Source organism: Leucoraja erinacea, unplaced genomic scaffold, assembly GCF_028641065.1.
Source record: "Leucoraja erinacea ecotype New England unplaced genomic scaffold, Leri_hhj_1 Leri_850S, whole genome shotgun sequence".
NCBI classification, from domain to species: Eukaryota; Metazoa; Chordata; class Chondrichthyes; order Rajiformes; family Rajidae; genus Leucoraja; species Leucoraja erinaceus.
Genome location: NW_026576785.1, coordinates 2681 through 30275, shown reverse-complemented (window position 1 = coordinate 30275; position 27595 = coordinate 2681). Strand labels below are relative to the sequence as shown.

Below are 27595 nucleotides of genomic sequence, written 5' to 3'. Positions count from 1 at the left end.
CGTGTTACAGGAAAGATGTCGTCGAGCGGGAAAGGGCGCAGAGAGGATTTACAAGGATGTTGCTGGGACTCGAGGGGACGGAGCTACAGGGAGAGGTTGGGGCAGGGCTGGGACTCTATTCCTTGGAGCGCAGGAGGATGAGGGGTGATCTTATAGAGGTGTACAAAATCACCAGAGGAATAGATCGGGTAGACGCACAGAGTCTCTTGCCCAGAGTAGGGGAATCGAGGACCCGAGGACATGGGTTCAAGGTGAGAGAGGCGGGGGTGGGGAAAAATTGAATAGGAATCTGAGGGGCAACTTTTCCACACAGAGGGTGGTGTGTGTATGGAACGAGCTGCCGGGGGAGGTAGTTGAGGCTGGGACTATCACAACACTTGGACAGGTACATGGATAGGACAGGTTTGGAGGGATATGGGCCAAACGCGGGCAGCAGGTGGTTCTTGTACAGATGGGGCATGTTGGTCGGTGTAGGACTAGTGTAGATGGGGCATGTTGGGGGGTGGGACTAGTGTAGATGGGGCATGTTGGTCGGGGTGGGACTGGTGTAGGATGGGCATGTTGGTGGGGGTGGGACTAGTGTAGATGGGGCATGTTGGTCGGGGTGGGACTAGTGTAGATGGGGCATGTTGGTCGGGGTGGGACTAGTGTAGATGGGGCATGTTGGTCGGGGTGGGACTAGTGTAGATGGGGCATGTTGGTCGGGGTGGGACTAGTGTAGATGGGGACATGTTGGTGAAACTAGTGTAGAAGGGGGGAGGGACAAGTGTAGATGGGGCATGTTGGTTGGGGTGGGACTAGTGTAGGATGGGGCATGTTGGTCGGGGTGGGACTAGTGCAGATAGGGCATGTTGGTCGGGCTGGGACTAGTGTAGATGGGGCATGTTGGTCGGGCAGGTGGGACTGGTATAGATGGGGCATGTTGGTCGGGCAGGTGGGACTAGTGTAGACGGGGCATGTTGGTCGGGCTGGGACTAGTGTAGATGGGGCATGTTGGTTGGGCAGGTGGGACTAGTGTAGATGGGGCATGTTGGCCGGTGGGGGCACGTTTTGGACCTGTTTCCGCGCTCGGTGACTCTGTAAATTCATGCCTGTGTGCTGTCAGCTTCCCCACCCCTCCCCCCCTCGTCTCCGACACCGCCCCACAGAATCTGATGACATATCTGTTTACTTCCTTCATACATATTGGCAACTGAACAATCTCTGTCTTGAAGTCTTCTGATCGCCGGCTCCGAGCTCAACACATACGGGGGGGGGGGGGGGACGTCCAAACTCGTCTGAGATCGACACATGATGAAATTCCACCTCTTAATTCTCACATTTGGTAAGTTAAATGTTGAGTCCAAGAGCAAAGAGGTCCTTCTGCAGTTGTACCGAGCCCTAGTGAGACCACACCTGGAGTATTGTGTACAGTTTTGGTCCCCTAATTTGCGGAAGGACATTCTTGCTATTGAGGGAGTACAGCGTAGGTTTACAAGATTAATTCCCGGGATGGCGGAACTGTCAAATGCTGAGAGAATGAAACGGCTGGGCTTGTATATTCTGGAGTTTAGAAGGATGAGAAGGGATCTTATTGAAACATATAAGATTGTTAAGGGTTTGGACACGCTAGAGGCGGGAAACATGTACCCGATGTTGGGGGTGTCCAGAACCAGGGGCCACAGTTCAAGAATAAGGAGTAAGCCATTTAGAACGGAGAAGAGGAAACACTTTTTCTCACAGAGAGTTGTGAGTCTGTGGAATTCTCTGCCTCAGAGGGCGGTGGAGGCCGGTTCTCTGGATGCTTTCAAGAGAGAGCAAGATAGGGCTCTTAAAAATAGCTGAGTCAGGGGATATGGGGAGAAGGCAGGAACGGGGTACTGATTGTGGATGATGAGCCATGATCACATTGAATGGCGGTGCTGGCTCGAAGGCCCGAATGGCCTTCTCCTGCACCTGTTGTCTATTGTCAATCTTTCCGCTGACTGGAGAGCACGCAACATGAAAAGTTTTTCACTGTTCCTCAGTACACGTGACAATAAACTAATCTAAACTCTCCCTCTCTCTCTCTCCCTCTCTCCCTCCTCCCTCCCCCCCCCCCCCCCCCCCCCCCCCACCCCTCTCCCCCTCTCTCTCCCCTCCCCCCCTCTCCCCACTCCCCCCCCCCCCCCTCCCCCCCCCCCCCCTCCCTCTCTCTCTCTCTCTCCCTTCTCTCTCTCTCCTCTCTCTCTCTCTCCCCATCCCACCCCCCCCCCCCCCCCCCCCCCACCTCTCTCCCTCTCTCTCTTCCTCTCTCTCGCATCAAACATTATTCCCTTTATCCTGTATCTGTAGACTGTGGTCGAGAGAGAGGGGGGAGGGTGAGGGGGAGAGAGGGGTAGAGAGAGAGGGAGAAGGGAGAGGCAAAAGGGAGAGAGAGGGTTACAAATGTCAATAGCTACAGAAACAGATTACATAGTAACTTGGGAAATCATTTCTGTGTAACATTATTTTTTTCCCCATTGAAAATAGGTGAACTTTGTCAAGGAACAGCATATCTTCGAACAGGTGAGTTTATGAAGCCGAGAAGATATATTAGTTATGAGATGTAAATGTTGTCTTGCTATTCGGGGGAATCCAGAACCAGGGGCCACACACAGTTTAAGAATAAGGGGTCCACCATTTAAGATTGAGATGAGAAACTTTTCCACCCAGAGAGTTGTGAATCTGTGGCCATTTAGGACTTAGATGAGGAGAATCTGTATATGTATATATGTTTTTATTTAACAGAAGATTGTTCACCGACACAATTTGATTATTCTATGACTCTGGAAACAGAGAAACATAGACAATAGGTGCAGGAGTAGGTCATTCAGTCCTTTCGAGCCAGCACCGCCATTCACTGTGATCATGGCTGATCATCCACAATCAGTACCCCGTTCCTGCCTTCTCCCCATATCCCTAGATTCCGTTAGCCCCAAGAGCTAAATCTAACTCTCTCTTGAAAACATCCAGTGAATCAGCCTCCACTGCCTTCTGTGGCAGAGAATCCCACAGATTCACAACTCTCTGGGTGGAAAAGTTTCTCCTCATCTCAGTCCTAAATGGCCACAGATTCACAACTCTCTGGGTGGAAAGGTTTCTCCTCATCTCAGTCCTAAATGGCCACAGATTCACAACTCTCTGGGTGGAAAGGTTTCTCCTCCGCTCGCTCAGTCCTAAATGACTGACCCCTTATTCTTAAACTGTGTGTGGCCCCTGGTTCTGGACTCCCCCAACATCGGGACCATGTTTCCTGCATCTAACCTGTCCGATCCCTTATTTATTTTGGATGTTTCTATAACATCGCTTCTCATTCTTCTAATCTGCAGAGTGTACAAGCCCAGTCGACCCTTTCTCTCAGTGTATGTCAGTCCCTCCATCCCGGGAATTAACCTGGTGAACCTACGCTGCACTCCCTCAATAGCAAGAATGTCCTTCCTCAAATTTGGAGACCCAAACTGCACACAATACTCCAGGTGTGGTCTCACCAGGGCCCTGTACAACTGCAGAAGGACCACTTTGCTCCTATACACAACTCCTCTCACAATGAAGGCCAACATGCCATTGGCTTTCTTCACTGCCTGCTGTACCTATCTAGGACTCTGTGAACCTATGTCTCATTGAGACCAAGTCCTCAATGTTCATTGACCAGGACTTCACCAACAACTCTCCCTAGTCTTTCTAAGAAGGCCTCATATCTGAGGAAGGATGTGCCGGCTCTGGAGAGGCTCCAGAGAACCATCCCAGGAATGAGTGGGTTAACGTACGATGAGCGTTTGTCGGCGCTGGGCCTGTACTCACTGGAGTTTAGAAGAATGAGGAGGGACCTGATTGAAACTTCACCGAATAGTGAAAGGCCTGGATAGAGTGGATGTGGAGAGAGTCTAGGGCTATATAACCATATAATATAACCACATAACAATTACAGCACGGAAACCGGCCATCTCGACCCTTCTAGTCGTGGCCGAACACATAATCTCCCCTAGTCCCATATACCTGCGCTCAGACTAGTGGGCGCAGCCTCAGATTTAAAGGACGTTCCTTTAGGAAGGAAATGAGGAGGAATTTTTTTAGCCAGAGGGTGATGAATCTGTGAGATTCATTGACACAGACGACGGTGGTGGAGGCTACAAGTCAGTGGATATATTTAATGCAGAGATAGATAGATTGTTGGTTAGTGCGGGTGTCAGGGGTTATGGGGAGAAGGCAGGAGAATGAGGTTAGGAGGAAGAGATAGATCAGCCATGATTGAATGGTGGAGCAGACTAGATGGGCCGAATGGCCTAATTCTGCTCCTAAAATTTATGAACTTATGTTCAGCAAGAAAGCGGATTTACGACCAGCGATCGCCCGTTCACGCACTTGTTTACTTTAGAGATACATTGTGGAAACAGGCCCTTCGGCCCACCGAGTCAGTTCCGACCAGCGATCGTCCGTTCACACACTAGCTTAGTTTAGAGATACAGCGCGGAAACAGGAACCTGGATCTCCGGCGCTGCGAGGCAGCAACTCTACCGTTGAACCACTGTGACGCACTCTTTACTGTGAGATGGAAGTTGCAGTTCCCATTTTTTCAATCAGTCTTTTGAACGAGGAGTTGGGCAAAAATATTGAACGCAGCTGACATTGACAGTTTTTATTACGAAATATTACGAAATCTGTTACACAATTTCCCACTTTGAGCTCTTTGCATCCGTTTCCACTATTGATTGAGTGCAGCGTACGTTTACAAGGTTAATTCCCGGGATGACGTGACTGTCATATGCTGAGAAAATGGAGCAGCTGGGCTTGTACACTATTGTAGAAGGATGAGAGGATATCTCATTGAAATATGTAAGATTATAAAGTGATTGGACATGCTAGAGGCAGGTAACATGTTCCCGATGTTGGGGGAGTCCAGAACCAGGGGCCACAAACAGTTTAAGAATAAGGGGTAAGCCATTTAGAATGGAGATGAGGAAACACTTTTCCACCCAGAGAGTTGTGAATCTGTGGAATTCTATGCCTCAGAGGGTGGTGGAGGCAGGTTCTCTGGATAATTTCAAGAGAGAGCTAGATAGGGCTCTTAAAGATAGCGGAGTCAGGGGATATGGGGAGAAGGCAGGAACAGGGTACTGATTGTGGATGATCAGCCATGATCACATTGAATGGCGGTGCTAGCAGGAAGGGCCGAATGGCCTACTCCTGCACCTATTGTCTGTTGTCTATTGTTCACATTTTGACCGTGTTGGTTCATTAGTTCCAGGTGAAAACTCAGGCCATTCAGCCCCTGGAGTCCACTTCACCGTTCAATCATGAAACTAAGCATGCAGGTACAGCAGGCAGTGAAGAAAGCCAATGGCATGTTTTTTTTTTAATCAAGAATATTTATTCAAACATTAAAATAGTATTTACGACAATAAAACAAATAACCCACCACCGTCGTACAAGACAAAACAAATCTACTAAGTAAACGTCCAAAGAATAATATTGTAATCCTTGTCCAGGAGACATTCAACCCCCAACATAGAAACATAGAAACTAGGTGCAGGAGGTCATTCTGCCCCTCGAGCCAGCACCGCCATTCATTGTGATCATGGCTGATCATCCCCTATCAATAACGCGTGCCTGCCTTCTCCCAATATCCCTTGACTCCACTGGCCCCTAGAGTTCCATCTAACTCTCTCTTAAATCCATCCATTGACTTGGTCTCCACTGCCCTCCGTGGCAGGGAATTCCACAAATTTACAACTCTCTGGGTGAAAACGTTTTTTTTCACCTCAGTCTTAAATGGCCTCCCCTTTATTCGAAGACTGCGGCCCCTGGTTCTGGACCCGCCCAACATTGGGAACATTTTTCCTGCATCTAGCTTGTCCAGTCCTTTTATAATTTTATATGTTTCTATAAGGTGCCCCCTCATCCTTCTAAACTCCAGTGAATACAAGCCTAGTCTTTTCAATCTTTCCTCATATGACAGTCCCGCCATCCCAGGGATCAATCTCGTAAACCTACGCTTTCTCGTATGTTGCAAAACATACTTGGCTAATGAAGTATTATTATGAATATGGTTATTATGAACTACCTACTCTGGCCGTTTGTTCCATAGATATAACACCCTGTTACAGAATGGTTCGATGCATTTTTGAGTATCATTCTTTGGCTCAATGGCCAAATAAAGAATAGACAATAGGTGCAGGAGTAGGCCATTCGGCCCTTCGAGCCAGCACCGCCATTCACTGTGAGCATCCACAATCAGTACCCCGTTCCTGCCTTCCCCCATATCCCCTGACTCCACTATCTTTAAGAGCCCTATCTATCTCTCTCTTGAAAGCATCCAGAGAACCGGAACGGAGAATTCCACAGACTCACAACTCTCTGTGTGAAAAAGTTCCTCATCTCCGTTCTAAATGGCTTACCCCTTCTTAAACTGTGGCCCCTGGTTCTGGACTCCCCCAACATCGGGAACATGTTTCCTGCCTCTAGCGTGTCCAATCCCTTAATAATCTTTCAGTAAGATATCCTCTCATCCTTCTAAACTCCAGCCCTGCCACTACATTCTATCAGCATATGACAGTCCCACCATCCCGGAAATTAACCTGGGCTCCCTCAATAGCAGGAATATTCTTCCTCAAATTGGGGGACCAAAACTGCACACAATACTCCAGGTGTGGTCTGACTAGAGCCCTGTACAACTGCAGAAGGACTTCTTTGCTCTTGTACTCAACTCCTCTTGTTATGAAGGCCAACATGCAATTCGCTTTCTTCACTGCCTACTGTACCTGCATGCTCACATCGAAATATCAATTCTGCTCCTCTCTTCTCCTTCGATAGGAACCGTGACTGAGCTGCCGAGGCCTACCATAACTCTAACGCCAAACGGACCCTTTGAGGAAGGCAACAACAGTCGGATTGACTGCAGAATCCCCGGTCAATATACTTCAAGTAAAATTTACCTCAAACGATACCACCAACTAATCTCTGAAGTTACACAGACTCTCAACGCTGATGAAGACACAGCGACTTTTCATTTCAAAAATATCTCTTCAGAGAACCAAGGATCATATCGATGCTTCTACCAGGCGAATACTTTGGGACGATGGATGACTTCGGAACTTAGCGAGCCAGTGGAATTTATTGTAAAAGGTAAGGTTGGTTTGTTTTAAGAAAGAACTGCAGATGCTGGTTTAAATCGAAGGTAGACAAGAAATGCTGGAGTAACTCAGTGGGTGAGGCAGCATCTCTGGAGAGAAGGAATGGGCGACGTTTCGGGTCGAGACCCTTCTACAGACTGATGGTTTGGTTTACAAACTCGGTGGTTTGGTTTAGTTTAGCAATACAGCGCGGAAACAGGCCCTTCGGCCCACCGAGTCCGTGCCGACTAGCGATCGCCCGTTCACACACTAGTTTAGTTTAGAGATACAGCGTGGAAACAGGCCCTTCGGCCCACCGAGTCCATGCCAATCAAGAACCTATCTATTTCTGCCTTAAATATATCCACTGACTTGTGGACTCCACCACCGTCTGTGGCAATGAATCCCACAGATTCACCGCCCTCTGGCTAATGAAATTCCCCCTCACCTCCTTCCTAAAGGAACGTCCTATAATTCTGAGGCTGTGCCCTCTGGTCCTAGAGTCTCCCACTGGTGGAAACATCCTCTCCACATCCACTCTATCCGGGCCTTTCACTGTTCGGTGAAGTTTCAATGAGGTCCCCCCCCCCCACCCCCCGTTCTTCTAAACTTCAGTGAGTACAGGCCCAGCACCGACAAATGCTCATCGTACGTTAACACACACATTCCTGGGATCGTTCTGCTAAACCTCCTCTGGACCCTCTACAGTGCCGGCACATCCTTCCTCAGATACGGGGCCCAAAACTATTCACAATATTCCAAAGGGATAGACAGAGGGATAGACAGAGTTGACGTGGACAAGCTTTTCCCACTGAGAGTAGGGAAGATTCAAACAAGGGGACATGACTTGAGAATTAAGGGACAGAAGTTTAGGGGTACCATGAGGGGGAACTTCTTTACTCAGAGAGTGGTGGCTGTGTGGAATGAGCTTCCAGTGAAGGTGGTGGAGGCAGGTTCGTTTTTATCATTTAAAAATAAATTGGATAGTTATATGGACGGGAAAGGAATGGAGGGTTATGGTCTGAGTGCAGGTATATGGGACTAGGGGAGCACAATACAATACAATACAATATGGTTTATTTGTCACATTCGGCACGGACTAGAAGGGCCGAGATGGCCTGTTTCCGTGCTGTAATTGTTATATGGTTATATGGTTATGTTATATGGTTTAAATGTGGTCTGACCAGCGCCTTGTCGAGCTCAATGTTACATCCCTGGCTTTGTATACAAGCCCTCTCGAAGTAAATGCTAGCCTTGTGTTTGCTTTCATGATTTGAAGATGGGTCTCGACCCAAAATGTCACCTGTCCATGTTCTCCAGAGATGCTGCCTGACCCGCTGAGTTACTCCAGCACTCTGTGAAACGTCACCTATCCATGTTCTCCACAGATGCTGCCTGACCCGCTGAGTTACTCCAGCACTCTGTGAAACGTCATCTATCCATGTTCTCCAGAGCTGCTATACATCAGTCAATGAAAGTAAGCATGCAGGTACAGCGGGCAGTGAAGAAAGTTACTGGCATGTTTGCCTTTATAGCAAGCATAGAAACAGGCCCTTCGGCCCACCGAGTCCGTGCCAACCAGCGATCGCCCGTTTACACACTAGTTTAGTTTGGGAATACAGCATGGAAACAGGCCCTTCGGCCCACCGAGTCCTTCTTAAAAAGTTAACGGCATGTTTGCCTTTATAACAAGAGGTTTGAGTATAGGAGCAAAGAGGTCCTTCTGCAGTTGTACAGGGCCCGAGTGAGGCCACACCTGGAGTATTGTGTGCAGTTTTGGTCTCCAAATTTGAGGAAGGACATTCTTGCTATTGAGGGAGTGCAACGTAGGTTTACAAGGTTAATTGCTGGGATGGTGGGACTGTCATATGCTGAGAGAATGGAGCGGTTGGGCTTGTATACTCTGGCGTTTAGAAGGATGAGAGGATACCTTACTGAAAGATTATTAAGGGATTGGACATGCTGGAGGCAGGAAACATGTTCCCGATGTTGGGGGAGTCCAAAACCAGGGGCCACAGTTTAAGAATAAGGTGTAAGCCGTTTAGAACGGAGATGAGGAAACACATTTTCACACAGAGAGTTGTGAGTGTGGAATTCTCTGCCTCAGAGGGTGGTTGAGGCCGGTTCTCTGGATGCTTTCAAGAGAGAGTTTGATAGGGCTCTTAAAGATAATGGAGTCAGGGTACATGGGGAGAAGGCAGGAACGGGGTACTCATTGGGGATGATCATCGGGAACAAGGACATGGCAGACTAATTGAATAACTACTTTGGTTCTGTCTCCACTAAGGGAGACTTAAATAATCTGCCAGAAATAGCAGGGGACCTGGGGTCAAATGAGATGGAGGAACTGAGTGAAATCCAGGTTGGCTGGGAAGTGGTGTTCGGTAAATTGAATGAATTAAAGGCCGATAAATCCCCAGTGCCAGATAGGCTGCATCCCAGAGTACTTAAGGAAGTAGCCGCAGAAATAGTGGATGCATTAGTGATAATTTTTCAAAACTCTTTAGATTCTGGAGTAGTTCCTGAGGATTGGAGGGTAGCTAATGTAACCCCACTTTTTAAGAAGGGAGGGAGAGAGAAAACGGGGAATTACAGACCAGTTAGTCTAACATCGGTAGTGGGGAAACTGCTAGAGTCAGTTATTAAAGATGGGTTAGCAGCACATTAGGAAAGTGGTGAAATCATTGGACAAAGTTGGATTTATGAAAGGTAAATAGTCTGACGAATAGAATTTTTCGAGGATGTAACTAGTAGAGTGGATAGGGGAGAACCAGTGGATGTGTTATACCTGGACTTTCAGAAGGCTTTCGACAAGATCCCACATAAGAGATTAGTATGCAAACTTAAAGCACACGGTATTGGGGATTCAGTATTGATGTGGATAGAGAACTGGCTGGCAAACAGCAAGCAAAGAGTAATAGTATACGGGTCCTTTTCACAATGGTAGCAGTGACTAGTGGGGTACCGCAAGGCTCAGTACTGGGACCCCAGCTATTTACAATATATATTAATGATCTGAGAGAGAGGTTTCTCGATGCAACCTGAACCCTTCTTGTTGTTACCCCGTGAAGGTCGGGAGATCTTGTGGACAATTAGCGACAGCAAACTCGTTTAGAAAGTCTGCAAGCAGCACAATTTAGCTGGGCTATTGAATTGTTCCATCATGCACCCAGCAGCTTAAAGATGTTCTTCCAATGACTTCTTGTAGCGGACTGAGAGGGAGCTCGATATTCGATACAGTTGAGGATTAAACTGTAAAGTGACAAGTTTTGGAAAGTTTGCAGGCGAGGGGTGAGATGGCCGATAGGCAAACGCGGGTGATTTTCACCGGAGGAGCTTTATTGAGCTTCGCCTCTGTTTTGACTGCCCTGGTGGCTCTGGGCACTCAGTCCTGGGTCGAAGGAACCTTGCTGTGTAAGACCGGCGTGCAACTTGTCAACGCCTCGGGAGCAGAGCTACACAAATTCATTGGGGCCATCAGTTACGGCATGTTCCATGGCCAGAGACTCCGAGAATGTGTTCTCGGCGGGCGACACTTCCAAATTACCTTTTTTCCAACCCTTTTGGACGGCATACCTGCAGGTCTTCACGTACTGGTTCTACTGTTTGCTGCAGCAGCCATTGTGTTTGCGCTGGTGGCCACTGGATTCTTCATGTTCAATGCTTTTGGAAGATCTTACGAGACCCTCCATGGTCCTGTGGGCTTATACCTCTGGAATGCCATTGCATGTTCGTGTGGTTTTATGGTGATGATCCTGTTTACCTCCGAAGTGAAGATTCATCGTCTGTCTGAGAAAATTGCAAATTACAAAGAAGAAAGCTTTGTCTTCAAGACATACACTGAAGTGTTTGGATATTCCTTCTGGCTTGTCTTCGCATGCACGATGATACACTGCAGTAACATACTGCTCATAAGGTCAATAGGAATCCAATTTCCTTTCTTGATGTCAAAAAGCACCAATTCGAGCGATGGGGGAGTTGACCTAATGTACTGAACCTCTCTATCCCCAGAACGTCCCAGTCACATTTCCGCATCCCCTGAGCTCTGGATAGCCTGATGTTTATGGATTGATGATTCTGACCATCCTGAAGTGTATATGAACTGGTCCTCTGGATAATGCAGCATGCAAGTGTCTAAGACACATCACAGGGTTGAAATTAATGTGCGGCACAGTGGTGCAGGGGTAGAGTTGCTGCCCCCCAGCGCCAGAGACCCGGGCTCATTCCTGACTACGGGTGCTGTCTGTACGGAGTTTGTACGTTTTCCCTGTGACCACATAGATTTCCTCTAGTTGTTCTGGATTCCTCCCACGTACCAAAGACGTACAGATTATAGGTTAAATGGCTTCCGTAAATTGTTCCTGGTATGTAGGATAGAATTAGTGTCGGGGGTGATTGCTAGTCAGTGCAAACATGGTGGACAGAAGGACCTGTTTTCAAGCTGTATCTCTAAACCTAAGGAACATAAGTAGGCTAGAGGAACTCAGCGGGTCAGGCAGCATCTAGGGAGGGAATAGAAAGATGATATGTTGAGTTAGGACTACTCCTCAGCCTGATTTGAATGGGGGAGGGAGGGGGAGAAAGCTGGAAAATCAGTTGGAGGTGGGACAAGCCTTGGCAAATGATAGGTGGATACAAGTGTGGAAGTGGGTTGATAGAAAGATGGGTGAAGTAAGTGACAAAGGCTGGAGGTGAAATGGAGACAAAAGGTGTCAGATAAGAAGAGGAGGTGTGAAATATAAAGTTGGGGTTTACATATCATGAGTTTGAAGAAGGGTCCCAACCTGAAACATTGTCCATCCATGAGTTTGAAGAAAGCTCCTGACCTATAATGTCACCTATCTAATGAGCCTGAAGAAGGGTCTCGGCCCGAAACATCGTCTATCCACATCCATCAGAGATGCAGATGCAAGGAACTACAAAAGTTTGTTTCCAAGAAAAGTCACAAAGTGCTGAAGTTACTCGGCAGGTCAGGCAGCATCTCTGGAGAACAGGGATAGGTGACATTTCGGGTCAAGACCCTTCTTCAGATAACGTATGTACTCTTGTCTTTGAAGATAATGATGAAACATGCCAATGTATAGCTGACTAATGTTCCAGAGTAGTCCCTTGGGGAAGAAAGTTGTTCTTTTGCGATGGTTGAATAATCTAATGTTTGGCTGATGGGTCAAATTTGACTGACTACAAGATACTGTTGCAATCAACTGTTGTAATTCTGTGTAATCTTGGTTATCAGTTTGTTGTAATTGTTGTTATGGGCGGCACAGTGGTGCAGCTGGTAGAACTGCTATCTCAGAGCATCAAAAGTCAGCTTTAATCCCGACCTCGGGTGCTGTCTGTACAGAGCTTGCACATTTTTCCCTGTGACCACGTGGGATTCCACCAGGTGCTCCAGTTTCCTCCCAAATCTCAAAGACGTGCAGATTTTGTAGGTGAATTGACCTCTGTAAATTGCCCCCTAGTGTGTAGGGAGTGGATGTGAAAGTGGGATAATAGTCTACCTGCCGACCTAGACCCACTGCAGTTCGCCTACAGAGCCAACCGATCCACAGAGGACGCAGTCTCAACAACACTGAACCTCGTATTGTCACATCTCGATCGGAAAAATACCTATGCCAGGATCCTCTTCATAGACTTCAGCTCTGCTTTCAATACAATCATTCCGCAGCAGCTGGTGGAGAAGTTGGAGCTATTGGGGGTTGATGCTGGCACATGCAACTGGGTCCTGAACTTTCTGTCGCAACGGCAGCAGACAGTCAGGGTGGGCAGTAGGACATCAAAAACCATAGTCGTGAGCACTGGCTCACCCCAAGGCTGTGTCCTAAGCCCCCTGCTGTTTAGTCTGCTGACACACGACTGTACTGCCAGACTCAATAACAACTTCATCAACAAGTTCGCTGATGACACAACAGTGGTGGGTCTCATCAGTGACAATGATGAATCGGCGTACAGGATGGAGGTGGAGCTGCTCACAGGTTGGTGCAAATCCCACAACCTCATTCTTAACGTGGGAAAAACTAAGGAGATGGTGGTTGACTTCAGGAGGGCGGGGAAACAACACCATACACCTCTGCACATCGACGGAGCTGATGTGGAAAGGGTCAGCAGCATGAAGTTCCTAGGACTACATCTGTCTGATGACCTGACGTCCACCGCCAACACCACAGCTCTGGTCAAGAGAGCCCAGCAGCGACTACACCCTCTCCGAAGACTACGGAAAGCAGGCCTCCCCACTACACACCTACGGACTTTTTATAGGGGGACTGTCGAGAGCACATTGACCTACGGCATCACTTCCTGGTTCGGGAGCTGCAAGGCGTACGAACGGCACCAACTAGACAGGATAGTGAAGACCGCCAGCAGGATTATTGGTGCTCCACTCCCCTTCCTGCTGGACATATACAGGAAGAGATGTATCAGCAGAGCCATCTCCATCATCAAAGACCCCTACCACCCATCGCATGACATTTTCTCCATCCTGCCATCTGGGAAGAGGTACAGGAGCATTAGCTGCAAAACCAGCAGGATGCTCCTCAGCTTCTTCCCACAGGCTATAAGACTGCTAAATGGACTTTGCCCCCTGCCAAGTATCGCGCACAAACCCCCAACCTGGACACACTGCAGCAGAGCCATTGTTGTGCCGCTGCCGGTCGGAACGCCTGTTGAATGTTTAGTAGAGTGTTAAATTTGTTCATGATACATGTATTTTTTATTTCTATTTATTTTTCATGCACACTGAATGGACACTGGTTGAGCAACGTTTTTTTGTTTCCTCTGGGTATGCGAATACTCAGGAAATGACAATAAAGATATACAATACAATACAATACAATACAATAATAGCAAACTAGTGTGAACGTGTGTTCGATGGTCGGCGTGGACTCGGTGGGCCGAAGGGCCTATTTCCACGCTGTATCTCTGAAGTAAACTAAGAAATGAAACTAAACCACATCTCCAAGTTTGCGGATGACACAAAACTGGCGGGTCGCTGTGTTAGCTGTGAGGAGGATGCTAGGAGCCTGCAAGGTGACTTGGATAGGTTGGGTGAGTGGGCAAATGATTGGCCGATGCAGTATAATGTGGATAAATGTGAGGTTATCCATTTTGGTGGCAAAAACAGGAGAGTAGACTATTATCTGAATGGTGGCCGATTAGGAAAAGAGGAGATGCAACGAGACCTGGGTGTCATGGTACACCAGTCATTGAAAGTAGGCATGCAGGTGCAGCAGGCAGTGTGAAAGCAAATGGTATGTTAGTATTCATAGCAAAAGGATTTGAGTATAGGAGCACGGAGGAACATACCATTCGCCTTCTTCACTTGTGGCTAAAGGGATCAGGGGGTATGGAGAGAAGGCAGGTACAGGATACTGAGTTGGATGATCAGCCATAATCATATTGAATGGCGGTGCAGGCTCGAAGGGCCGAATGGCCTACTCCTGCATCTATTGCCTATGTTTCTATTTCTATGTCTATTTCATAATTCCTGTTTTACTTTTTCAGATAAAGACTCATCTGAGAAGCCAAGTTTACCAGGTGAAATGCAAATATCGTTCAAATCTGTCTGTTTGTCAGAATATTGCCAGGACTCAAGGGGCCTGAGCTACAGGGAGTGGTTGAGAGGGGATCGTATTGAAACATATAAGATTATTAAGGGTTTGGACACGCTAGAGGCAGGATACATGTTGGAGGAGTCCAGAACCAGGGGCCACAGTTTAAGAATAAGGGGTCGGCCATTTAGAATGGAAATCTCAAACCCTCTCATCCTTCCCCTCTCATGCTGGGACTCTATTCCTTGGAGCTCAGTAGCGTGAGGGGTGATCTTATAGAGGTGTACAAAATCACCAGGTGAATAGATCGGGTGGACGCACAAAGTCTCTTGCCCAGAGTAGGGGAATCGAGGACTCGAGGACATGGATTTAAGATGAGAGGGGTGGGCAGGAACCTGAGGGGCAACTTTTCCACACAGAGAGTGATGGGTGTATGGAACGAGCAGCCTGAGGAGGTATTTGAGACAGGGACTATCACAACACTTAAGAAACATTTAGACAGGGACTTGGAGAGAAACATAGGTTTAAATTCATAAGTTCCAGTGGCCCATCCGCCATTCGATAATCTCCCCCTACCTCCTCCCCTTCCTCCCTCTCTCACTCTCTTCCTTCTTCTCCCCTCCCTCTCCCTTCCTTCCTCCCTCTCTCTCCCTCCCTCTCCCTCCCCCCCCCTCCCCCCTCCCCCCTCTCTCTCTCCCTAAGTTCTCAGAGCAGAATTAGGCCATTTGGCCCATGGAGTCTACTCTGCCATTCAATCATGGCCAATCTTTCTCTCCCTCCTAACCCCATTCTCCTGCCTTCACCCATAACCCCTGACAACCGCACTAATCACCAATCTATCTATTTCTGCCTTAAATATATCCACTGACTTGTGGCAACGAATCCCACAGATTCACCACCCTCTGGCTAAAGAAATTCCTCCTCATCTCCTTCCTAAAGGTACATCCTTTAATTCTGAGGCTGCGCCATCTGGTCCTAGACTCCCCCACTAGAAACATCCTCTCCACATCCACTCAATCGGGCCTTTCACTATTCGTTGGCGTTTCAATGAGGTTTCCCCTCAAAGTTGCCCCTCAGATTCCTGTTCAATTTTTCCCACCCCGGCCTCACTCACCTTAAACACATGTCCTCGGGTCCTTGATTCCCCTACTCAGGGCAAGAGACTCTGTGCGTCTACCCGATCTATTCCTCTGGTGATTTTGTACACCTCTATAAGATCACCCCTCATCCTCCTGCGCTCCAAGGAATAGAGTCCCAGCCCTGCCCCAACCTCTCCCTGTAGCTCAGGCCCCTCGAGTCCCGGCAACATCCTCGTAAATCTTCTCTGCCGCCCTTTCCAGCTCGAAGACAAATTTCCTGTAACACGGTGCCCAGAACTGAACACAATACTCTAAATGCAGCCTCACCAACGTCTTGTACAACTGCAACATGACCTCCCAACTTCTAGACTCAATATTCTGGCTGATGAAGGCCTAAGTGCCCAAAGCCTTATTGACCACCTTATCTACCCTGCGACTCGACCTTCAATGAACCATGCACCTGTACTCCTAGATCCCTCTGCTCTACAACACTACCCCCGAGCACTACCATTTATTGTGTAGTTCCTGCCCTTGTTAGACGTCCTAATATGCTATAGCTGACATTGTGTTAAATTCTATCAACCATTCCATGTTTGCTGGTGTGGGCAATTTGGGCCGAAGGGCCTGTTTCCATGTTGTATCACTCTGTGACTCCGTGAATGGCTGATAAGAGAGAGATAAACGAAGAATGAGAAAGATGAGGAGGGAGAGAATGGGAATGAGAAAGAGAGAGAGAGAGAGAGAGAGAGAGAGAGAGAGAGAGAGAGAGAGAGAGAGAGATGGAGAGATAGAGAGAGAGTGAAAGATGGAGAGAGAAGGAAAAAGAATGAATGAGAGAGAAAATGAGAGAGAGAGTGGGAAAAGGAGAGAGAGAATGGGTGAGAGAGTGAATGAGAGAGAGAGCGATAAGGAGAAAGAAATTGAATGACATAGAAAATGAGAGAGAGAGATCGGGAGGAGAGAGAATGAGATAGAGAGCGGAAAGAGAGAGAGATTGAATGAGAAAATGAGAGAGTGAGCGAGAGGGAAAGAGAGAAAGATTGAATCAGAGAAAAGGAAAGAGAGAGGTATTGAATGAGAGTGATTGAGAGAGAGGAAATGAGAGGGGGAGAGGGAGAAAGAGACTATGAGAGAGTGAGAGTGAGAGATTGAATGAGAGAGAAGATGAGAGAGAACGAGAGATGGATAGAGGGAAAGGGAAAATAACCAAAAGGGGGAGGGAGTGAGAAAGATAAGATAAGAGAGAGTTAGATTTACCTCTTAGGGTTAACAGAAGGAAGGGATATGGGGAGAAGGCAGGAACGGGGTACTGATTGGGGATGATCACATTGAATGGCGGTGTTGGTTTGGGCTGAATGGCCTACTCCTGCACCTATTGTCTATGTTTCTATCTTTCTACCTGTTTCTTGTTTTTTTAAACAGAGAATGTCTGGACCTGGGTTGCCTTTGTGGCTGGTGGCATCATTATGGTGGTGATTACTATTACAGTCGTCTGGTATTTTTACAGAAAGATCGGTAAGTGCAGACTACACGCAGTGAAGAACGCATGTTGGCCTTCATAACAAGACGAGTTGAGTATAGGAGCAAAGAGGTACTTCTGCAGGTGTACAGGACCCTAGTAAGCCCACACCTGAAGTATCGTGTGCAGTTTTGGTCTCCAAATTTGAGGATGAACATCCTTGCCATCGAGGGAGCCCAACGTAGGTTCACAAGGTTAATTCCCGGGATGGTGGGACTGTCATATGTTGAAAGAATGGAGCGGCTGGGCTTGTATACACTGGAATTTAGAAGAATGAGAGGGATCTTATCGAAACCATTAAGATTATTAAGGGTTTGGACATGCTAGAGGCAGGAAACATGTTCCCGATGTTTGTGGAGTCCAGAATCAGGGGCCACACAGTTTAATAAAGGGTAAGCCATTTAGAACGGAGATGAGGGAAACGTTTCCACCCAGAGAGTTGTGAATCTGTGACCATTTAATACTGAGATGAGGAGAAACTTTTCCACCCAGAGAGTTGTGAATCTGTGGGATTCTCTGCCACAGAAGGCAGTGGAGGCCAATTCACTGGATGCTTTCAAGAGAGAGTTAGATTTCGATCTTGGGGCTAACGGAAGCAAGAGATATGGGAGAAAGCAGGAACGGGGTACTGATTGTGTATTGTGTGATCACATTGAATGGTGGTGCTGGCTCAAAAGGCCGAATGGCCCTAACCCTAACCGTAACACTAACCCTAACCCTAACCCTAACCCTAACCCTAACCCTAACCCTAACCCTAACCCTGCATGTATTTTTCTATGTTTCAAAAACCATTAACTTACGAGGATGTTGCCGGGACTTGAGGGGCCTGAACTACATGGAGAGGTTGGGGCAGGGCTGGGGAAAATTTGAATAGGAATCTGAGGGGCATATTTTTTCATACAGAGGGTGGTGGGTGTAAGGAACGAGCTGCCGGAAGAGGTAGTTGAGGCTGGTTTCTTAAACAACGCATAAGAAACATTTTGATAGGTTCACGGATAGGAACATTGGTTTAAATTCATAAGTTCTTGGAGCAGAATTAGGCCATTTGGCCCTTCGAGTCTTCTCCGCCATTCAATCCCGGCTGATCTATCTCTCCCTCCTAACCCCATTCTCCTGCCTTCTCCCCATAACCTCTGACACCGGCATTAACCAACAATCTATGTATCTCTGCCTTAAATATATCCACTGACTTGTGGCCTCCACCGCCGTCTGTGGCAACGAGTCCCACAGATTCACCGCCCTCTGGCTAAAGAAATTCATAGAAACATAGAAAATAGGTGCAGGCCATTCAGCCCCTTATCCTTAAACTGTGACCCCTGGTTCTGGGACTTCCCCAACATCGGGAAGGATCTTTCTGCATCTAGCCTGTCCAATCCCTTAAGAATTTAGTAAGTTTCTATAAGATCCCCCCTCAATCTTCTAAATTCTAGTGAGTACAAGCTGAGTCTATCCAGTCTTTCTTCATATGAAAGTCCTGACATCCCAGGAATCAGTCTGGTGAACCTTCTCTGTACTCCCTCTATGGCAAGAATGTCTTTCCTCAGATTAGGAGACCAAAACTGTACGCAATACTCCAGGTGTGGTCTGTACAACTGCAGTAGAACCTCCCTGCTCTATACTCAAATCCTTTTGCTATGAATGCTAACATACCATTCACTTTCTTCACTGCTTGCTGCACCTGCATGCCTACTTTCAATGACTGGTGTACCATGATACCCAGGTCTCGTTGCATCTCCTCTTTTCCTAATCGGCCACCATTCAGATAATAGTCTGCATTCCTGTTTTTGCCACGAAAGTGGATAACCTCACATTTATCCACATTGTACTGCATCTGCCATGCCTTTGCCCACTCACCCAGCCTATCCAAGTCATCTTGCAGCCTCCTAGCATCCTCTTCACAGCTAACACTGCCCCCCAGCTTTGTGTCATCCGCAAACTTGGAGATGTTGCATTCAATTCCCTCATCCAAATCATTAATATATATTGTAAATAGCTGGGGTCCCAGCACTGAGCCTTGCGGTACCCCACTAGTCACTGCCTGCCATTCTGAAAAGGACCCGCTTACTCTGACTCTTTGCTTCCTGTCTGCAGCCAGATCTCTATCCACATCAATACTGAACCCCCAATACCGTGTGCTTTAAGTTTGCATACGAATCTCTTATGTGGGACCTTGTCAAAAGCCTTCTGGAAGTCCAGATATAACACATCCACTGGTTCTTCCTTATCCACTCTATAAGTTACATCCTCGAAAAATCCTCCTCATCTCTTTCCTAAAGGAACATCCTTTAATTCCGGGGCTGTGCCCTCTGGTCCTAGACTCTCCCATTAGTGGAAACATCCTCGTCACATCCACTCTATCCAGGCCTTTCACTATTCAGTGAAGTTTCAATGAGGTGCTCCCCCCCCGTTCTTCTAAACTCCAGCGAGTACAGGCCCAGCGCCGACAAACGTTCATCGTACGTTGCACACACATTCCTGGGATGGTTCTTGTAAACCTCCTCTGGACCCTCTCCAGAGCCGGCACATCCTTCCTCAGATACGGGGCCCAATACTGCTCACAATACTCCAAATTTGGCCTGACCAGCGCCTTGTCGAGCCTCATCAGTTGCGGCCTTGTTTTTGTGTACAAGCCCTCTCGAAGTAAATGCTGGCAATAGAAGGTGCTGTTCCGCCAATTTACGTTGGGCCTCACTCAGACAATGGAGGAGGCCCAGGACAGAAAGGTCAGTGTGAAATAAATAGTCCAATTTGACTTTAAATACTAAATAAATCTACTTTTCTCATCGTTTTCAGCAAAGTACAGAAGGGATACAAATTACAGGTTAGTGATCATTATAACTTAACAAAGACCCTCGCTATAAAATCACTTAAGTTTAGAGATACAGTGTGGAAATAGGCCCTTCCTTCGGTCCACCGAGTCCGTGCCGACCAGCGATCGCCCGCTCACACACTAGTTTAGTTTAGAGATACAGCGCGGAAACAGGCCCTTCGGCCCACTGAGTCCGTGCCGACCAGTGATCCCCGCACACTAACACTATTCTACACACACACTGTGGGCAATTTACAATCTTTACCGAAGCCAATTGACCTACAAACCCGCACGTCTTTGGAGTGTGGGAGGAAACTGGAGCACCCGGAGAAAACCCACGCTGGTCATGGGGAGAACGTGCAAACTCCGTACAGACAGCACCCGGAGTCAGGATGGAACCCGGGTCTCTGGCGCAGTAAGGCAGCAACTCTACCCTGTCAAATATGGTGAACTTGGGTCCAAAATGTTGACACAAAGAACTGCAGAATCCGGTTAATAGACAAAAAGACACAGAGTGCTGGAGTAACTCAGCGGGTCAGGCAGCATCTCTGTGGAGAACGTGGACAGGTACAAAGTGCTGGAGTAACTCAGCGGGTCAGGCAGCATCTCTCTCTCTCTCCTTTTTATACATTTTTAAAATACCTATCTATCCATCTACCTGTGTGGGTAGGAACTGCAGATGCTGGTTTACACTGAAGATAGACACAAAGTGCTGTAGTAACTCAGCGGGACAGGCAACATCTCTGGAGAGAAGGAATGGGCGATGTTTCGGGTCGAGACCCTTCTTCACACAATGTCATGGGAGAGGGAAACAAGAGGTATAGACGGTGATGTGGAGAGATACCGAGTGAGGCCCAGCGCACATTTTAGGAGCAGCATCTCATATATAGCTTGGACAGCTTACAACCCAACGGTATGAACATTGACTTCTCTAATTTAACCCTTGCTTTCCCTATGGCCCAGTGACGACAAATGCTCATCGTATGTTAACCCACTCATTCCTGGGATGGTTCTTGTAAACCTCCTCTGGACCCTCTCCAGAGCCGGCACATCCTTCCTAGGATACGGGGCCCAAAACTGCTCACAATATTCAAAATGTGGCCTGGTCTTATATTGACTAGAATTTAGAAGGATGAGAGGGATTCTTAAAGAAACATATAAGATTATTAAGGGATTGGACACGCTAGATGCAGGAAACACGTTCCTGATGTTGGGATAGTCCAGAACCAAGGGTCACAGTTTAAGAATAAGGAGCCGGCCATTTCGGACTGAGATGAGGAGAAAATTTTCTACCCAGAGATTTGTGAATCTGTGGCCATTTGAGATTGAGATAAGGGGAAACATTTCCACAGTTATGAATCTTTAGGACTGAGGAATTTAGGACTGAGATGAGGAGAAACTTTCCCACCCAGAGAGTTGTGAATCTGTGGCTATTTAGGACTGAGATGAGAAACGTTTCCACCCAGAGAGTTGTGAATCTGTGGCCATTTAGGACTGAGATGAGGAGAAACGTTTCCCACCCAGAGAGTTGTGAATCTGTGGCCATTTAGGACTGAGATGAGGAGAAACGTTTCCACCCAGAGAGTTGTGAATCTGTGGCTATTTAAGATTCAAGAGAGTTTATTGTCATGTATCCGAGATAGGACAATGAAATTCTTGCTTTGCTTCAGCACAACAGACTATAGATGGCATGACTACAGAACAGATCAATGTGTCCATATACCATTGAATATATATATACACCCACAAACAAATAAACAGATAAGGTGCAATGGGCTATTAATGTTCAGAGTTTTGTATGAGTTGAGTTCAATAGCCTGATGGCTGTGGGGAAGCAGCTATTCCTGAACCTGGATGTTGCAGTCTTCAGGCTCCTGTACCTTCTACCTGAAGGTAGCGGGGAGATGAGTGTGTGGCCAGGATGGTGTGGGTCCTTGATGATACTGCCAGCCTTTTTGAGGCAGCGACTGCGATAAATCCCTTTGATGGAAGGAGGTCAGAGCCGATGATGGACTGGGCAGTGTTTATTACTCTTTGTAGTCTTTTCCTCTCCTGGGCGCTCAAGTTGCCGAACCAAGCCACGATGCAACCGGTCAGCATGCTCTCTACTGTGCACCTGTAGAAGTTAGAGAGAGTCTTCCTTGATAAAACCGACTCTCCGTAATCTTCTCAGGAAGTAGAGGCGCTGATGTGCTTTCTTTATAATTGCTTTTTCTTTATAATCAGTTTTCTCATACCAGGAGAGATCTTCACAGATGTGCACGCCCAGGAATTTGAAGTTCTTGACCTTTTCAACCATCGGCCCGTTGATATAAACGGGACTATGGGTCCTCATCCCACCCCTTCCAAATCAGTTCCTTGGTTTTGCTGGTGTTGAGGGCCAGGTTATTGCACTGGCACCATATGGACAGTTGCTCGATCTCCCTTCTATATTCTGACTCATCCCCATCAGTGATACGTCCCACAACAGTGGTGGCGTCAGCGAATTTGATGATGGTGTTCACACTGTGACCTGCTATGCAGTCATCAGTATAGAGTGAGTACAGCAGGGGCCTGAGCACGCAGCCTTGATGTGCTCCCGTGCTGATTGTTATTGAGGCTGACACATTTCCACCAATACGAACAGACTGTGGCCTGTGAATGAGGAAGTCGAGGATCTAATTGCAGAGGGATGCGCAGAGACCCAGTTCTGGGAGTTTGGTAACCAGTTTGAAGGGGATGATTGTGTTCAATGCCGAGCTGTAATCGATGAATAACAGCCTGACATATGAGTTTTTGTTGTCCAAGTGGTCCAGTGCGGAGTGGAGTGCCAGCGAGATCGCATCCACCGTTGATCTGTTGTAGCGGTAAGTGAACTGCAGTGGGTCCAGGTTTTTGTCGAGATAGGAGTTGATTTGCTCCATGATCAACCTCTCAAAGCACTTCATCACCACCGGCATTAGTGCCACTGGTCGATAGTCATTGAGGCACGTCACCTTACTCTTCTTGGGCACTGGTATAATTGATGCCGTTTTAAAGCAGGTGGGGACCTCAGACCTCAGAAGTGAGAGGTTGAAAATGTCCGTAAAAACTCCCGCCAGTTGGTCTGCACAGGTTTTTAGAACATGACCGGGTATACCATCAGGACCAGGTGCTTTTCGGGGGTCATCCCTCTGAAGGATTTTCTGACGTCAGCCTCTGTGACTGAGACTGAAATACCATCACGGCAAATGGGGGCTCGGGAAAGCATGAGATGAGGAGAAGCCTTTCCACCCAGAGAGTTGTGAATCTGCGGCAATTTTGGACTGAGATGGGGAGAAATATTTCCACCCAGAGAGCAGTGAATCTGTGGCCATTTAGGACTGAGATGAGGAGAAACCTTTCCACCCAGAGAGTGGTGAATCTGTGGGATTCTCTGCCACAGAAGGCAGTGGAGGCCGATTCACTGGATGTTTTCAAGTGAGAGTTAGATATAGCTCTTAGTGCTAACGGAATCAAGGGATATGGGGAGGAAGCAGAAACTGAGTACAGATTGGGGATGATCAGCCATGATCACAGTGAATGGCGGTGCAGGCTGGAAGGCCCGAATGGCCCACTCCTGCACCTATTGTCTATGTTACTCCAACACGAAATGTCACCCAATCCTTCTCTCTCGAGGTGCTGCCTGTCCCGCTGAGTTGCTCCAGCATTTTGTGTCTAACTTTAGTGTAAACCAGCATCAGCAGTTCATTCCAATAAAAGTCCTAAATCATGTCCTCATCTTGTACTTGGATATCAACATGCCATTGTATGATCAGTGTTTTTCTTCATCCAGAAATCATTTTTGGACAAGCCGAGCAAGAACTGGTAAGTCCGCCAGTAAACTGGTGAGTGTATTCATGTCATAGAGTGATACAGTGTGGAAACAGGCCCTACGGCCCAACTTGCCCACACCGATCAACATGCCCCATCTACACTAGTCCCACACCAGCCAACATGCCCCATCTACACTAGTCCCACAATGGCAACATGCCCCATCTACACTAGGCCCACACCGGCAACATGCCCCATCTACACTAGTACTGCACCAGCCAACATGCCCCATCTACACTAGGCCCACACCGGCAACATGCCCCATCTACACTAGTACTACACCAGCCAACATGCCCCATCTACACTAGGCCCACACTGGCAACATGCCCCATCTACACTAGTCCCACACCAGCCAACATGCCCCATCTACACTAGTCCCACACCAGCTAACATGCCCCATCTACACTAGTCATAGAGTGATACAGTGTGGAAACAGGCCCTACGGTCCAACTTGCCCACAACGGGGTGCCTCAGGGATCTGTGTTGGGTCCTTTGTTGTTTGTCATGTACATCAATGATCTGGATGAAGTGGTGGTAAATTGGATTAGTAAGTATGCAGATGATACCAAGATAGGGGGTGTTGTGGATAATGAAGAGGATTTCCAAAGTCTACAGAGTGATACAGAGTCTACAGAGTGATTTAGGCCATTTGGAAACATGGGCTGAAAGATGGCAGATGGAGTTTAATGCTGATAAATGTGAGGTGCTACACCTTGGCAGGACAAATCAAAATAGGACGTAAATGGAAAATGGTAGGGAATTGAAGAATATAGTTGAACAGAGGGATCTGGGAATAACCGTGCATAGTTTCCTTGAAGGTGGAATCTCATATAGATAGGGTGGTAAAGAAAGCTTTTGGTATGCTAGCCTTTATAATCAGAGCATTGAGTATAGAAGCTGGGATGTAATGTTAAAATTGTACAAGGCATTGGTGAGACCAAATCTGGAGTATGGTGTACAATTTTGGTCGCCCAATTATAGGAAGGATGTCAACAAAATAGAGAGAGTACAGAGGAGATTTACTAGAATGTTGCCTGGGTTTCAACAACTAAGTTACAGAGATAGGTTGAATAAGTTAGGTCTTTATTCTCTGGAGCGCAGAAGATTAAGGGGGGACTTGATAGAGGTCTTTTAAATGATGAGAGGGATAGACAGATTTGATGTGGACAAGCTTTTCCCTTTGAGAATAGGGAAGATTCAAACAAGAGGACATGACTTCAGAATTAAGGGACAGAAGTTTAGGGGTAACATGAGGGGGAACTTCTTTACTCAGAGAGTGGTAGCGATGTGGAATGAGCTTCCAGTGGAAGTGGTGGAGGCAGGTTCGTTGGTATCATTTAAAAATAAATTGGATAGGCATATGGATGAGAAGGGAATGGAGGGTTATGGTATGAGTGCAGGCAGGTGGGACTAAGGGGAAATAATTGTTCGGCACGGAATTGTAAGGCCGAGATGGCCTGTTTCCGTGCTGGAATTGTTATATGGTTATATGGTTATAACGGCCAACATGGCCCAACTACATTAGTCATATGGTGATACTGTGGAAACAGGCCCTTCCTTCAGCCCAAACTAGGCCCCATCTGCACGTCATAGAGTGATACAGTGTGGAAGCAGGCCCTTTAGCCCAACTTGCCCACACCAGCCAACATGCCCCATCTAGAAGGGAGAGGTAGATCAGCCATGATTGAATGGTGGAGTGGACTCGATGGGCCAAATGGCCTAATTCTGCTCCTATCACATGAACTTGTGAACTTAAACCTGTACCAGTGAGAGGATTTGAGTATATGAGCAAAGAGGTCCTTCTGCAGTTGTGCAGGGCCCTAGTGAGTCCACACCAGGAGTATTGTGTGCAGTTTTGGTCCCCTAATTTGAAGAAGGACATTCCTGCAGCGTAGGTTCACCAGGTTAATTCCCGGATGACGGGACTGTCATTTGCTGAATGAATGGGTCGACTAGGCTTGTATACTCTGGAATCGAGAAGGATGAGAGGGAATCTTACAGAAACATATTCAATTGTCAAAGGATTGGACAGGCTAGATGCAGGAAAATGTTTTTCCGATTTTGGGGGAGTCCAGAACCAGGGGTAAGAATAAGGGGTCGGCCATTTAGGACTGAGATGAGGAGAAACTTTTCCACCCAGGGAGTTGTGAATCTGTGGCCATTTACGACTGAGATGAGGATAAACTTTTCCACCCAGAGAGTAGTGAATCTGTGGGATTCTCTGCCACAGAAGGCAGTGGAAGCCAATTCACTGGATGTTTTCAAGAGAGAGTTAGATTTAGCTCTTAGGGTTAATGGAATCAAGGGATATGGGGAGGAGGCAGGAATGGGGTACTGATTGGGGATCATCAGCCATGATCCCAGTGAATGGCGGCGCTGGCTGTAAGGGCCGAATGGTCTACACCTGCACTTATTGTCGATGTTTCTATGTAAACTATATTTCTATGTCCAACAGATACCATCAGCATTAGACAATCCTTCAGGTTTTCGAGAGTAAGTATCTCCATACCAATAGATATTTTTGTAATTATTAGAGTTGAAGACTTAGTGGTCTAGTGTGCCATGACCTAGAATCATAGAGTGATACAATGTGGAAACAGGCCCTTGAGCCAAACTTGCCCACACCGGCCAATATGCCCCATCAATGCTAGTTACACCTGCCTCCTCCGGCAGCTCGTTCCATACACCCACCACCTGGAAAAGTTGCCCCTCAGGTTCCTATTAAATCTCCACCCACCTCTCTCTCACCTTTCCACACAGAGGGTGGGTGTTTGGAACGAGCTGCCGGAGGAGGTAGTTGAGGCTGGGACTATCACAATACTTAGACAGGTACATGGATAGGACAGATTTGGAGGGATATGGGCCAAACGCGGGCAGCAGGTGGGTCTAGTGTAGATGGGGCCGGTGTGGGCAAATTGGGCCGAATGGCCTGTTTCCGTGCTGTATCCCTGCATTTCAATCCCACCGATTTCTAATCTTGTCTCTTTCAGGATTTGGGAAATCTTCGGGAAAATGGAGCGGACGATCTCTACGACGCCAATCAGAATTCGGAGTATCGGAATGAATCGGCAGACACGGAGAATGGGTCAAACTCAAAACCATATTTCATAACCTTCAAGGAACTGTAGGATGATGGGCGGCATGGTGGTGCAGCGGTAGAGTTGCTGCCTCACAGCACCAGAGATCCGGGTTCCATCCTGACTACAGTGCCATCTGTACGGAGTTTGCACGTTCTCCCCGTCACCTGCGTGGGTTTTCTCCGGGTGATTCGGTTTCCTCCCACACTCCAAAGACGTGCGTGCGGGTTTGTTGGTTAATTGGCCTCAGTAAAATTATAAATTGTCCCCAGTGTGTGTGTGGATAGTGTTGTATCTCTAAACTAAACTATTGTGTGAACGGGCGATCGCTGGACAGCACAGACTCGGTGGGCTGAAGGGCCTGTTTCCGCAGTGTATCTCTGAACTTAACTAGTTTCTTGGTCGTCTCTTCAATGTGGTCATAGGTCCAGGGGAAGTTGTCGGCGATATGGAGTTGCTAGGAATAGGGAGTTGTCACGATGTGTATCCCGCTGGGCCTGGTCATTGCAAACTGGGAACTGAAGTCCACGGCCGGCTCCATTGTCTTGGTTCCATCGACAGGGAGATTGTTTTCTCCTAACCCTGGCACGACATCCTACATCTCCATCTAGAGGTCAGCACCAG

At 47.5% G+C, this 27595-nt stretch overlaps 2 protein-coding genes across 4 annotated transcripts; both read left to right on the top strand.

The window, feature by feature from the left end:
- Nucleotides 1–1248: 1248 nt before the first annotated feature.
- On the top strand, nucleotides 1249–27238 carry LOC129694905 (uncharacterized). 3 transcript variants are annotated; one of them, XM_055631660.1, is made up of 9 exons: nucleotides 1249–1324; nucleotides 2491–2526; nucleotides 6811–7122; nucleotides 14610–14642; nucleotides 17158–17250; nucleotides 20048–20075; nucleotides 23857–23888; nucleotides 26350–26387; nucleotides 26885–27238. In XM_055631660.1, the coding sequence occupies exons 1-9, from the start codon at nucleotides 1291–1293 to the stop codon at nucleotides 27020–27022; spliced, it is 744 nt and encodes a 247-aa protein (XP_055487635.1). In that variant the 5' UTR covers nucleotides 1249–1290; the 3' UTR covers nucleotides 27023–27238. The 3 variants fall into 3 exon arrangements, with proteins under 3 accessions (XP_055487635.1, XP_055487637.1, XP_055487636.1); XM_055631662.1 differs by lacking the exon at nucleotides 26350–26387; XM_055631661.1 differs by lacking the exon at nucleotides 2491–2526 and having other exon boundaries at nucleotides 1262–1324.
- Nucleotides 9861–11683, top strand: LOC129694906 (clarin-1-like). Its single transcript, XM_055631663.1, has one exon. It carries the CDS (start codon nucleotides 10406–10408, stop codon nucleotides 11102–11104), a length of 699 nt encoding a protein of 232 aa, XP_055487638.1. The 5' UTR covers nucleotides 9861–10405; the 3' UTR covers nucleotides 11105–11683.
- Nucleotides 27239–27595: the final 357 nt, after the last annotated feature.

What these genes read in the sequence shown, in the direction of transcription:
- LOC129694905 (XM_055631660.1), top strand. Translation starts at nt 1,291, where the DNA reads ATGATGAAATTCCACCTCTTAATTCTCACATTTG. An exon ending in AGTGGAATTTATTGTAAAAG is followed by an intron (nt 7,123 to 14,609) that starts GTAAGGTTGGTT and finishes TTACTTTTTCAG; the next exon opens with ATAAAGACTCATCTGAGAAG. An exon ending in GACAAGCCGAGCAAGAACTG is followed by an intron (nt 23,889 to 26,349) that starts GTAAGTCCGCCA and finishes TATGTCCAACAG; the next exon opens with ATACCATCAGCATTAGACAA.
- LOC129694906 (XM_055631663.1), top strand. Translation starts at nt 10,406, where the DNA reads ATGGCCGATAGGCAAACGCGGGTGATTTTCACCGGAGGAGCTTTATTG.